The sequence below is a fragment of the Saccopteryx leptura genome, chromosome 4, assembly GCF_036850995.1.
Source record: "Saccopteryx leptura isolate mSacLep1 chromosome 4, mSacLep1_pri_phased_curated, whole genome shotgun sequence".
NCBI classification, from domain to species: domain Eukaryota; kingdom Metazoa; phylum Chordata; class Mammalia; order Chiroptera; family Emballonuridae; genus Saccopteryx; species Saccopteryx leptura.
In genome coordinates this window covers 13,245,030-13,257,441 of record NC_089506.1, presented here as the reverse complement: position 1 = coordinate 13,257,441, position 12,412 = coordinate 13,245,030, and the positions used below count along the sequence as shown (strand labels likewise).

Genomic DNA, 12,412 nt, shown 5'->3' with positions numbered 1-12,412 from the left:
CCTCTGTGTCAAGGTCCTGGGACAAGCCCTCTGTCTCACACCACCATGCTTCATAGCTACTTTCTTCTGCCTTAATCACTCTGCTCTTCCGTTCTGTGCATGGAAAAGTATTTCCAAGTCAACTCCAGTGCCATGACTCTGATGTCTTTCCTAATCCCCCGCTACGGGTCTGTGTCTTCTCTGTCCGTTGTTTGCTGAGTCATCGCTCTGCATCATCTTTGGTCTTCCTGCCCAGCAGTGAGCCCTTTCAAGGAAGACGCTTAATTCTTAATGTAATTTTATTCACAGTATTCTGCATTCTGAGGTTGGCATTAAATGTTTGTTGTATTGAATTGAGTTAAAAAATGAAAGAACTCATCAGAAGTTTAGAGTTACTTTTTCCTTCTCAAAGAACAAAAGGCGTATTCCTTTTTATGTCTCCTAATGATGGGCCAGCCCAGTGTGTGCAGATTCGCTTTTAGTATGAACGCTAGCCCGTTCACCTGGGCGTGCTAACGGGGAGGGGGCAGTTCTCAGACCTGACACAGGGTGCTGCAGAAAGGAGACCCTTAGCAGTACTCGCCTGCCAAGGACAAACTGATGTGGCCTGGCTGTGGGGTGATGTGGGAGATAACCAGTCAGTCTGTTGGAAAAGCAACTTAAAGAAGATGTGAATAAAATGAAATGTGTGCAAGATACTGATGTCTCGTTCTTTGGTACAGTTTGAACATTTCTGATACCGAAGAAAATGAAAACGAGTCTGTAAAACGTGCAGGAAAGGTATGTAGGCGTGTTCTCTCTTCTTCCTTCTTTTGTAAGATATGTTATATTCCATTTAGATTGGACGCAGAGAAATGTTCTGTAAACCACTTCCTATCTTGCTTAGGTTGGATGCAGGTAGACACAGTTCTCTAGCATCATTTTTCATAGGGAAAGAGTATTATCTTTTAGAAGGTACTTTTTAAATAAAAAAAGTGAAATATTTTTATATCTGATGTGTTTTTCCTTACAGAGGTCTCATATCTCTGTGTACCTTGTCAGGGTTAATGCTCGTGTGGTGAGTTTAGATTGTGATCTACAAAGGCAGACATTTATTGGGAGTATTTTTTTGGAGCTTTTAAAAAAATCTAGGTTTCCTGTTCTATCCATTAATCGATATTGTCATCTCGCTGTTATTTTCAATCTTGAAGTTTAGAAATGAGAGGTGTGGACTTCATAGTTAGCTACTGTGACAATAAGAACGATAAGCACTTGTATTTTCTAAACCAGTAATGCTGTTTTGTTGACACAGCCGATAGGAAAACTCCAGCCCATCAGCAGTGAATCTGAAAGTTCTAATGCAAGCGATGCGACCGTGGAGGGGAAACCAGCAGAGAAAACGAGTAGCCGACAGCGTGAGTCTGCGGCATCCTCAGAACTTTCAAAGCAAAGAGCTGAATTTGGCACTCCTGAGAAGAGAGGCCCTCTCGGTGCCAAGCCTGCTATTGAAAAAGAGAACCCAGCAACAGAAAGGCAGACGGTAAGAGTGTGTCTGCCATCCCCTTCGTGAGAAAAGAAATTGTTTGAAAAATGTTTAGGAGGGCCTGACCAGGGAGAGACACTGAAGACCCAGGTTTGAAACCCCAAGGTTACCGGCTTGACCCCTGGTCACTGGCTTGAGCCCAAGGTCACTGGCTTAAGCCCAAGGTTGCTGGCTTAAGCCCAAGGTTGCTGGCTTGAGCAAGGGATCACTGACTCTGTTGCCACCTCCCCTTCCCCCCACCCCCGTCAAGACACAGATGAGAAAGCAGTCAATGAATAAAGTCCTGCAACATGAATTGATGCTTCTCATCTCTCTCCCTTCCTGTCTGTCTGCCAATCTCTCTCTAAAAAAAAGGAGGAAGAAAAATGTTTATGGGAAAATAAAACATTTTTTCTCTTTCCTCCAGTTTTTTAGAGATTTTTTTCTAATTATGAAAACATTTTTATTTTCTACTGTTTCTAAGCTATTGAAAGGAGGATAAACTGTCGTACAGTCTGTCAGCCCATTGGGTCTTCAGTCCTGCTGAACTTTTCTCATCCTAATGGGACCACGTTCTTGTCGTTTAGTATTCTAGATACCATTTTAATGAATGCATGACCTTTCATTCAGAATAGTTTAGTTATTCTCTTACTAATGAATGGTTGCATCTTTTAAATTTTTAAGCACTTTAAGAAAGTTTTTAAGTGCTTGGATGAATTTCTAGCTAAATCTTTGTGTGCACCCTTGATCATTTAGAAAAAAAATGCTGCAGTACGATTTCTGGATCATGTGTGTTCTAAGATTCCTTGACATACAAGGTCTTGGTGGAGCTCCTACTTGTGTCTGTGCCAGCACCTGGCCTTTGGCCTGCTGGCACCGGTTCCGGACCTCTGCCCTCCGGGACTGCAGGCCAAAGTGCACTGCCGCCTGGTCCACGCACCGAGTCTTGGTGATTGACTTCAGCACCACCCAGGAATTCCTCTTTAGTTATGTGCTTTATGGTTCTAGAATTTCCTTTGTTAGGGAATCTCAGTAGAAACTATACTATCTGTTTAGTCGTGAAGACCATTTCCTTTACTTCTTTGGACATATTTATGATAGCTACTTTAAGTCTTTTATTTCCTGAATCAGATATCTGGGTCATCTCAGGGTCAGTTTCGTTTTCTGTCTTGACTATAGATCACATTTGTGTGTGTGTGTAACATATTAAATCTAGTACTTTATAATTGTGTCTTAGACATTGTTGTTGATAGGTTGTTGAGACTCCGAATTCTATTAACTTCCTAATAATGTTGACTTTTAACAGGTATCTTGGCTATTGGCTGAGTATCTTGAACATCTGTAAGCTTGGTTTTATTTTTTTTTAGTCAGTCTTTGAAGAGCCTCAGGTGTTTTCCAAGCTTCTGTAACTCAGTGTGACTCAGTGTCTGTATTAGTTTTTTTCTTATTATTATTAAATGAGAAGTGGGGAGGCAGAGACAGACTCCTACATGTGCCCCAACTGGGATCCACCCAGCAAGCCCCATACCGGGCAATGCTCTGCCCATCTGGGGCTGCTGCTTTGTTGCTCAGCAACTGAGCTATTTTAGCACCTGAGGTAAGGCCATGGAGCCATCCTCAGTGCCCGGAGCCAACTTGCTCAAACCTTTAGAGCCATGGCTGAAAGAGAGAGAGAAAGCAAGAGAGAGAGGAGTGGAAAAACAGATGGACACTTCTCCTGTGTGCCCTGACTGGGAATCGAACCCAGGACTTCCACATGCCAGACCAACGCTCTACCACTGAGCCGACCAGCCAGGGCCTGTATTAGTTTTCAATTGCTGCATAACAAGTTACCGTAAACTGTGTGACTTAAAACAGCGTATACTTCTCTCTCACATTTTCCACAGGGCAGAAGTCCAGGTCGCCTGCACTGCAGCCTCCACTCGGGGTTTCACCAGGCTGGAATCTCATCGCACACTCGGGGTCTTGTCTAAAATCATTGAAGTTGTTAGTAGAATGCGATTCCTTGTCATTGTAGGCTTGAGGTTCTTGTGTCTCTGGCTGAAGCAGGGGGTCACTCTCAGCAACTAAAGGCTGTTCTTTTGTTCTAGTCACATGACCCCGGTACTTTCAAAGCCAGCCAGAGAATCTTTCCACCCGGCTACCACGGAGCTTGTAACCTGGCAAGGGAGCTGCTGGCCCGTTGTTTTCACGGTGCCACCGACAGTCAGGGGGGTGGGGACCATCTTAGAATTCTGTGCCGCAGCCTCCAGGCTGTCTCCCTGGCGGGTCTGGGCGGAGGTCAGTTTTAGGCTCGTTAGGGTGAGTCTGAGTAGGCCTTAGGGCAGTGTTTCTCAGTGCTTTTTCATTGTTGTCTGCCTTAATCCTTTTTAGATATTTTTTTCTCTAATTGCCCCTCACACACACAAATTAAATTTTAATACTAGAAGTATACTGCATATCTGCTTATGTACTTGGATCCTTTGGAGGTTTACAAACCATTGTAATATCGAAGTTTTTTTGTTTCTGTTTTTGCCCCCTTGGGAACAGTGTCATGCTCCAGAGAGCGCATGCTCCGGGGAGTGGTTCCCACCCATAGATAAGTTACAGGCTTTCTGCCAGCTCAGCTGGGTAAACAGGTGCTAACTAGCTCTATGAGGTCTGTGCTTTGTCTGCGTCTAATTACGCCAGCACTGCATGTCCTCTGTTACCTGGGGTGTTCTTAATCCCACGACAGCCGCTTTGTCGTAGACTGTCTGGAGTCCCACTCTGCAAACGTGGAGTGCGCGGTCAAGGACTTACGGAGAACGCCACCCCCCGGCTCTCCTCTGAGCAGCTTATTCCACGCGCTTCCTTCTGTGCTCTGGTCTGGGCCTCCCGGGACGAGGATTGCCCTGCTCTGTTGGGCTCAGCTTGGGCTCAGCTTGCTGCGCTGCTGTCTGGAAGCTGTCCCAGGCTGGGGAGCGGGGCGGGGCATTCACAGGGTTCATCTTCTGCGTTTCCTGGTCTAGTTCTGCCTATTGCCCAATGAAGCCTAAATAAAATTCCCAAACCCCGTCCCCATTTTATAGTTGTTAATGGAAGAAGCCATTACTCCATGGTAACTTAGAAACTGAACTGATCACAACGTATCTTAGATATAAAAGTTCAGCTTCCTCCAGGGCAGCCATTGTTAAAAACTGGCTGAGAGGGTTTTCTTTTTTTTTTTTGCGGGATGAGGTGGGGAGTGGAACAGTTTAATTTTTTTCAATGTTTCCTTATATCAACTTACATAATTTATAGAACTAATATATTAACTTAGAAGTAGATGAGAGTTACAGCTAGAACGTTGGCTGGCTGACAACACTCACTGTCTTAGCCCTTTTCAGACAAAGAAAGCACAGCCTTTGTGATCTTGCTCATCAGCCTTTGCCATCAACTTGGCTCAGATAAATTCTTATTTAAAATCCCCCCCCCCCTGGTGGCGCAGTGGATAAAGCGTCGACCTGGAATGCTGAGGTCGCCGGTTCAAAACCCTGGGCTTGCCTGGTCAAGGCACATATGAGAGTTGATGCTTCCAGCTCCTCTTTCTGTTCCCTCTCTCTCTCTCTCTCTCTCTCTCTCTCTCTAATGAAAATGAATAAATAAAATCTAAAAAAGTAAATAAATAAATTAAAAAATTAAAAAAAATTAAAAATTAAATAAAATTCTCCCCCCCAAAAAAGAAAAACTTTTCTTCAGTAAAATTCTTTGCTGTTTTTTTGTTATTGTTTTGTAGAAAACTCAGAAAAAGAAGATGTTTTGTGGCAAAAGAAAGAAATCAAGAAATGAAGCCACAGAGTCAGGTACCGAATAGTGTTTAATGCTTTGACAGTCATTCAAGAATTTCCATAATAATTCTTAATTCTTTAAAGGAGTAAATTTTAAATATATAAAACTGACACTTTAAAAAGTTAAAAATGTGTGACTTTGAAGGAACTATTTTCCCCAGCATCTACCATGAAAATTTACAACATATGGCAAAAGTGAAAGAATTGTACAGTGTATGTTTATATACGCATTACTACTAGATTTCACTATTGAAATTTGTTACATCTGCTTTCTCACCTACCCGTTAACCCATTTTAATTTTTCATCATACAGAATATACTCTTTTCATACATCGGTTAATAGGTAATGTCTTCTAGAAAGCTTTTTCATTCAGCATAACTTTTCTTGAATTTATCCATGTTATTCCGCATTTTTATTGACCCAAAAAAGTTTGTTGAAAAATGTTTCAGAGGAAATCAAGCATTTTTTCTCTTTCCTTCAGTTCTTGTAAAGGAGAAGTTATATACTTTTCTTGCTACAGAAACGGTTCTTTTAGAAAATTTAGAAAGTATGGAAAGGAAGATAAAACCACCTGTAGTTCCAAAAAACTCCCATGGCTTTTGTCTGTACTCTGATCCTTTTACTGAGCTTTCTTCACCCGAAATGGGGTCACGTCCTTGTCCTACTATGTCTTACCACATCCGAGTTTTTGACAGTACCTCTTTAGACGGTATTTCAGTCATGAATGTGCTGTCGTTTTGTTCATCTCATACTGGATGTTATTACAACTACTGTATCTAAATCAATACGCTGACTAATCTCCTTGTGTTATAGAAGTGGTAGACAAAAATAGAGTTAACAAAGACAGGTACTCTACCCGCAGTGTTAGAGTGTGAATTAAACACAGCCCCTGGGCTAAGAGGTAGCGTGCTTCCAGCGGCTTCCTCAGGAGTGCGCTGCCACTGAGAGGCTGCATTAGGGCGGTGTGGACGGGACTGGCGACTATACCCTGGGTGGAAGTGAGTTTCCTATCTGCTGCCTCGCCTGTAGCTGTTCCTGGAAATTTGGTGGGATGATTTTTGTTGTCGGCTTGCAGAACCCTGAACTAGAGCCAAATTATTGCTAATCAGTCACTGTATTGCATTGACTTCTCTTCATGTTCTAGATACTTCCGAGTGTGCATATATTTGGTGTCTAAAAGGAAAGAAAAGCAGCGACATCACGGAGTTAGATGTTGTCCTGTCAGCATTTGAGGAGATCCTCCTGGAGTACAGGTAAGTCTTGGGATGCGATGTATGGACGCAGTACATTTCCCTGGAGCCCCACTTCGCTGTCCCACAGCTTTTTATATATAGTGTTTTTATTATTCAGTTTTATATTTTCACATTTCCATTATAATATTTTTAATCCTTTGAATTATTTAGTAATATGTTTCTGCATGTACAAATATGTGATTTTTTAATTATATTTTTATATTAACCTCCTATCTCATGTTACCAAATTTCATGTACTGGCAGTACCTATTTTTTGAAACATGGGGGCTTTCTTTATGACTTTGCACATAATCTCTGGGAATATCTAATTACTGGGTCCATGTAGAATCATAATTTTTCCTGATAGTTCCATCAGTTTTTGTTATATATGTTTAAAAACTTTTATTAGGACATCACGTTTAAAATTGCTGTCTTGCTTAACATTTTATTTTTCTCAGTGACCCTCTCCATTCCTAAAAATAGACTTTTGTCTTAAAATCCACTTTTCCTGATACTGATATAGTATCACTAGATTTACGAGCATTTGTCAGATCTTATATTCTTTTTACTTTCTTTTACTTTTATCCTTTGATCTTCAACTTTCTTATAAAGTTTTTCCTTAGTTTTTTCTATTGATTTGAGGGGGGGGAGGAAGGTGTGTGTTGGGGGGAAACCCAGTGGGAAAGTGTGCTGTGGTCATGTCCACAGGAAACAAGAACCCGCACTCGAAAAGCCTTGGTAATGAACAACCGTATAGGCAGAATGCCTGAAACTGACTCAGTCATCTGTAGGGTAGTGGCCAGATTTTTAAGGCAATAGAATTTGAAAGAGTTCTGTCTGTGGTTGATAGAACCCACCAATCTATCATCATTATAACCCATCCAAAAAGGCCTGACCAAGTTTTCTAATTTTTTGTTTTTAACATCTTACAATTGTGATTTTATATATTTATATTAGAAATATATTTTTAAAAAGAGGCTGATGTGTTTTTCTTGTGATAAAATACACATAATTTCCCATCTTACCCATTTTTGAGTATAAATTCGGAAATGTTAAGTATATTCATATTATGCAGTGAACATCTCTCTCCTTTTGCCGTGTGTGGCTTTTGCGCCCTTGTTGAAGATGAATTGACCGTATATGTAAGGGTTGGTCTCCAGGTTCTCTGTTCTGTTCCGTGGTCGGGGTGTCTGTCTGTATGTCAGCACTATCTTGTTTTGTTTATCCTAGCTTTGTGATGTTTTATGATCAGAAAATGGGAGGCCTCAGCTTTGGTTTGATTTCTCAAGATTGTTTTGGCTATTAGTAGTCCTTTGATATACCACATGAAATTTAAGTGTTTTTTTTTCCTATTTCTACAAAAAATGCCATTTAGAATTTGGTAGGGATTGCATAGAATTTGTACATCACTTTGGGTAGCAAGGACATTTTAATTTCTTTTAACAACTAACTATTATAGTTAATGTACAAATATCTCACTTCCTTGCCTAAATTTATTCCTGTTTTATTCTTTTTAGTGCTATTGTAAGTGAGACTCCCACTTTCTTTTTTGTATTGTTCGTTGTTAGCATGTAGAAAAGCAGCTGATTTTGTATCCTTCAACTTTGCTGAATTTGTTTATTGGTTCTAACGGTTTTTTGTATGTGGACTCTTTAGGGTTTTTGACATATGAGATTGTGTCATCTGTGAACAGAGATTGTACTTATTTCTCTCTGATGTGGATGCCTTTTATTTATTTTTTTACCTAATTGCTCTTGCTCGGATTTCCAGTGTTATGTTGGAAAGAAATGGCAAGAGAAGGCATCCCTACCTTGTTCCTGATCTGAGAGCAGAAGGTTTCAGGTTTTCACCATTGAGCATGATGTTAGGTGTGGTCTTTTCATTATGTTGACATAATCTCCTTCTGTTCCTAGTTAGTTGAGTCTTACTATGAATGGGTGTTGAATTTTGTCAGATGCTTTTCCTGCGTTGAGATCATCGTGTGGCTTGTCCTTTGTTATTGGCTGCATTACATTGATTGTATATATGCTGAGCCAGCCCTGCGTTCCAGAAATAAATCCCACCTGGTCATGAAATAATCCTATTAAGGTGTTAAATTCTCTTTACTAGGATTTTGTTGAGTTTTGCACCAATAATTATCAAGAATATTGGTCTCCAGTTTTCTTGTAGCATCTTTGTCCTTGGTGTCAGGGTAATGCCGGCCTCCTAAAATGAGTTTGGAAGTGTTCCTATTTCTTCACTCCTTTGGAAGAGCTAGAGGACTGGTATTGATTCTTCTTAAATGTTTGGTAGAATTCACCCTTGAAGCCATCTGGCCTTGGGATCTCTGATGGGAGGTTTTTGATTACTGATTTGATTTCCTACCAGCTAAAGGTTTGTTCAGATTGTTTTATTTCTTCATGATACATTCTGGGTGGGTTCTAGGTTTCTAAAAACTTACTAGGTTACCAAATTTGATTGTCATATAATTGTTCATCATAGACTTTTATGGCCCTTTTAATTTTTGTGGTGTCAGTTACAATGCTTCCTTTTCCTTTCTGGTGTTGAATCTTTGTTTTTTTGAGGGGAGGGGAGATAGACTCCCGTATGTGCCTGGACCGGAATCCACCTGGCAACCCTCGTCTGAGGTCAATGCTCTGCCCATCTGGCGCCATGTTTACAACTGAGCTATTTTTAGCACCTTAGGCAGAGGCTCCAAGGAGCCGTCCTCAGTACCCAGGTAAGATGCACTTGAACCAATTAAGTCATGGCTGCAGGAGGGTAAGAGAGAGAGAGAGAGTGCAGGGAGGGAGAGGTAGAGAAGCACATGGGCGCTTCTCCTGTGTGCCCTGACTGGGAATCGAACCGGGACATCCACATGCTGGGCTGACACTCTACCAGTGAGTCAACCCACCAGGGCTGAGTCTTTTTTTTTTAGTCTAAGGATGTGTCAGTTTTGTTGATCTTTTCAAAAAACCCACTTGCCCCCTTTTTTTTTCTGTTTTTTAATTCTCTATTTTTTAAATTTATTTTTATTGTTTCCTCCTTCTGCTAACTTTAGGTTTAGTTCTTCTTTTTCTACTTCCTTGAGGTGTAATAATTAGGTTTTTGACTGAGATCTTTATATTTTTATGTAGGTATTTACTACTGTAAACTTCCCTCTAAGTACTGCATTTGCTGTATCCCTTAAGTGTTGTATATTGCTTTGTTTTTATTTGTGTCAAGATCTTTTCTAATTTCCCTTGATATTTCTTTGAACCATTGATTGTTCAAGAATATGTTGTTTAATTTCCTCATTTTAAAAAATTTTCTAGTTTTTGTTAATGACTTTGTTTTATTCCATGGTGGTCTGAAAAGATACATGATATGATTGCAATCTTACTAAATTGATTAAGACTTAGTCACCTAACACGTGATATGGATAATACTCTGTGTGTGCTTCTGAAGAATGTATGTTCTGCTGTTTAGGGCAGAGTGTTTTGTGTAGGTCTATTAGGTGCAGTTGGGCTATAGTGGTGTTCCGGGTCCTCTGCCCCCGTATTGCGCATCCGTATGGTTGATCTGTCATTATTGAAAGTTTCAGTGTGGCTGTTCTTGACTTTGAACTTGCCTGGGTGGGAATTCTCAGAAAGGCTTTCTGGACCTTATATTGTTGTTAGGTTGGTTTTCCCGCAGGGGAATGAAGTTTTGGGGCTTCTTCTTCCATCCTGCTGATGTCACTAGACATACTTTTTAACACCCATGTCATGATGAGTTCTTATATGAAGTTCTTGATTAAAAAATAGAGACCTTCTCTTGAGCAGTTCTAGCTTCTGAAGAACTAGGCCATGAGATTGGTCCCCTTCTCCTGGGTGACTTTTCCTCCTCATGGATTCACTCCAAGACAAAAATAACTTTGTAAATACCTGTTACTCATATAAGAAATTTACTACTTTTCAATTAAAAGGACACTATAGTTTTTCTATGATGTTTTTCAACCGCTGGTCTATGGAACAGCGTGCCATCTTATATACTCAGAATGCTGTATGCAAAATTGTGTGTTGACATGGTAGGCGAACGGAACACCTTCCACAATCCTGTTTTTGATGCCTAGTTTGATGTTTTTAAACATTCTATTACAGACAAAATATAGAATCTAAAGTTTGCAAGGAGGCGATCAACAAATTCCATTCTAGTGTGAAAAAGGAACTCCTGAAAACAGTAAGTTCATTGACACAATCTATTGGTCTGGATAGTTTTCAGTAGTCCTCAGGTGCAATTATCTTAGTAGGGTTGCGTTTGCTGGCAGTTTGGTAAAGAACTCATTAGAATTATCAGTATTTTACATGTTGTTTTAAAATAAATGTGATATACTGTAAACTAATAAACATTTAATTCTGGAAAATGCCATGCAAGTAATTTTTGTTTTGTGTAGCTTACAGAAGTCCAGATGTCAAAAACTCTGAAAACGCTGAAAAGGAAGAATGCCAAGGTAAATCACTTGTGGTTAGGAGCATGCTGTCATGTGGATGAATTAAGTAGACTTGACTCTGGGTGTTTGTATAAGACTTTTATCTCTCAGTTGGGCTTTGGTTGATATTGTGGTTAAGAATATTGTGGTTAATGCACACTAAGGAATGAGGATCCTGGTTAGCCTGGAAATGACTGTGAAGCCCTAAATTAAGTAACATATTTCCCATGTTGTGGCTATCAAAAGCAAAGCCTTTTAGAATAAAAGCTGTTGCATGTCCCAGGTCAAAGGACAGCCGGGAGAGAACGTTGGTTCAAGGGTCAGGAGACATCATTTCTTGTCCTTGCTCTGCTACTTGCATGTTGTACCACCTTTTTGAAACTACACCGGAGGTGTGCCGGGAGAACAGCCACTACACGCCGGGCCCAGCAGTTCGTGGTTTACCAGATGGCCCTGAGGTTCTGCTCTAAGTGTGCATGAGTCCCGGAGTAGAAGAGCAGCTTCCCCTCTGCATTCACGCGAGAAATGGGTTGGGGATATACACACTTTCCATCTAGTGATTACAAGCCTTTGCTGTAGTTTTTTCCCTCAGTTTTAGTCTTATCTCTGAACTCTGGATTGCTTATAGCAAGTGGGAACAGTGGGAATGTCCGGCAATGGAATATTACATAGTCACGAAAAATGATGGCTAACAACATTTATTATACTTACATTCTTCTTAAAAATGTATCCTGACCCTGCTAACCCATTCCAGTGTTTTCCTGGTGTACCTGGATAAAATCAGAATGTGTCGCAGGGAAGATCTGGGCAAGCCCTGGAGTAAACAGCTCTGCTGCTTGCTATTGGAGTTCCGTTTGCTTTCAGAGCGCGTAGTAGTTGTGATTAATGCTGTTTGTATGCACTCTGTCCTCTCTGTTAGACCCGAGTGCCACGATGGAGAAAATGGGGTCTGTCTCGTTTCCCACTGTTCCCAGCACCTGGCAGTGAACATGGTGATGCTCAAACACTTATGAAGTTAATTTAACAAAGAAATTATTGTATTGCTTAGATGATTTCAGACATTGAAAAGAAAAGACAGCGTCTGATTGAAGTCCAGCAGGAACTGCTTTGGTAAGATAATGTCAGTCATCTGAGAGCTTCACTAGAACTGTATGTCGTGGGGCTAGTAACACTCGCTGCTGTGTTGCATTAACCCTTTGAGTAGTGCGAACGTCCATGAATGTCCTCGTGCCTCCGGACCATCCACAGTATGATCGTACATGTGCAAGGCAACATTAAAAAAAGGCAAATGTATGTTCTTCTTGTTTCCATAAATTGGTTATAAAACAAACATTATTTTAAGTTAATAAAACTGTAACTGGAACTGATTTCATTTTTTGAAAAAAAAAAACAAAACAAAACTCACTCCCGGGGGTCAGCAACCGTGAAAAAAAACTCACTACTCAAAGGGTTAAGATCCCAGGTTCTTGCCTGACCTGCGGT

At 40.6% G+C, this 12,412-nt stretch overlaps 1 protein-coding gene across 4 annotated transcripts in view; it reads left to right on the top strand.

Moving 5' to 3' along the window:
* The window catches only part of CENPU (centromere protein U), a 33,195-nt gene that overhangs the window by 17,092 nt on the left and 3,691 nt on the right, over nt 1-12,412 (top strand). For all 4 annotated transcript variants that reach the window (XM_066380170.1, XM_066380171.1, XM_066380168.1 and 1 more), the window contains 7 exons: nt 702-759; nt 1,271-1,498; nt 5,217-5,283; nt 6,414-6,522; nt 10,602-10,680; nt 10,895-10,951; nt 11,979-12,040. In XM_066380170.1, coding sequence (XP_066236267.1) covers nt 702-759; nt 1,271-1,498; nt 5,217-5,283; nt 6,414-6,522; nt 10,602-10,680; nt 10,895-10,951; nt 11,979-12,040 — 660 coding nt within the window. The remainder of the gene's footprint in view (nt 1-701; nt 760-1,270; nt 1,499-5,216; nt 5,284-6,413; nt 6,523-10,601; nt 10,681-10,894; nt 10,952-11,978; nt 12,041-12,412) is intronic.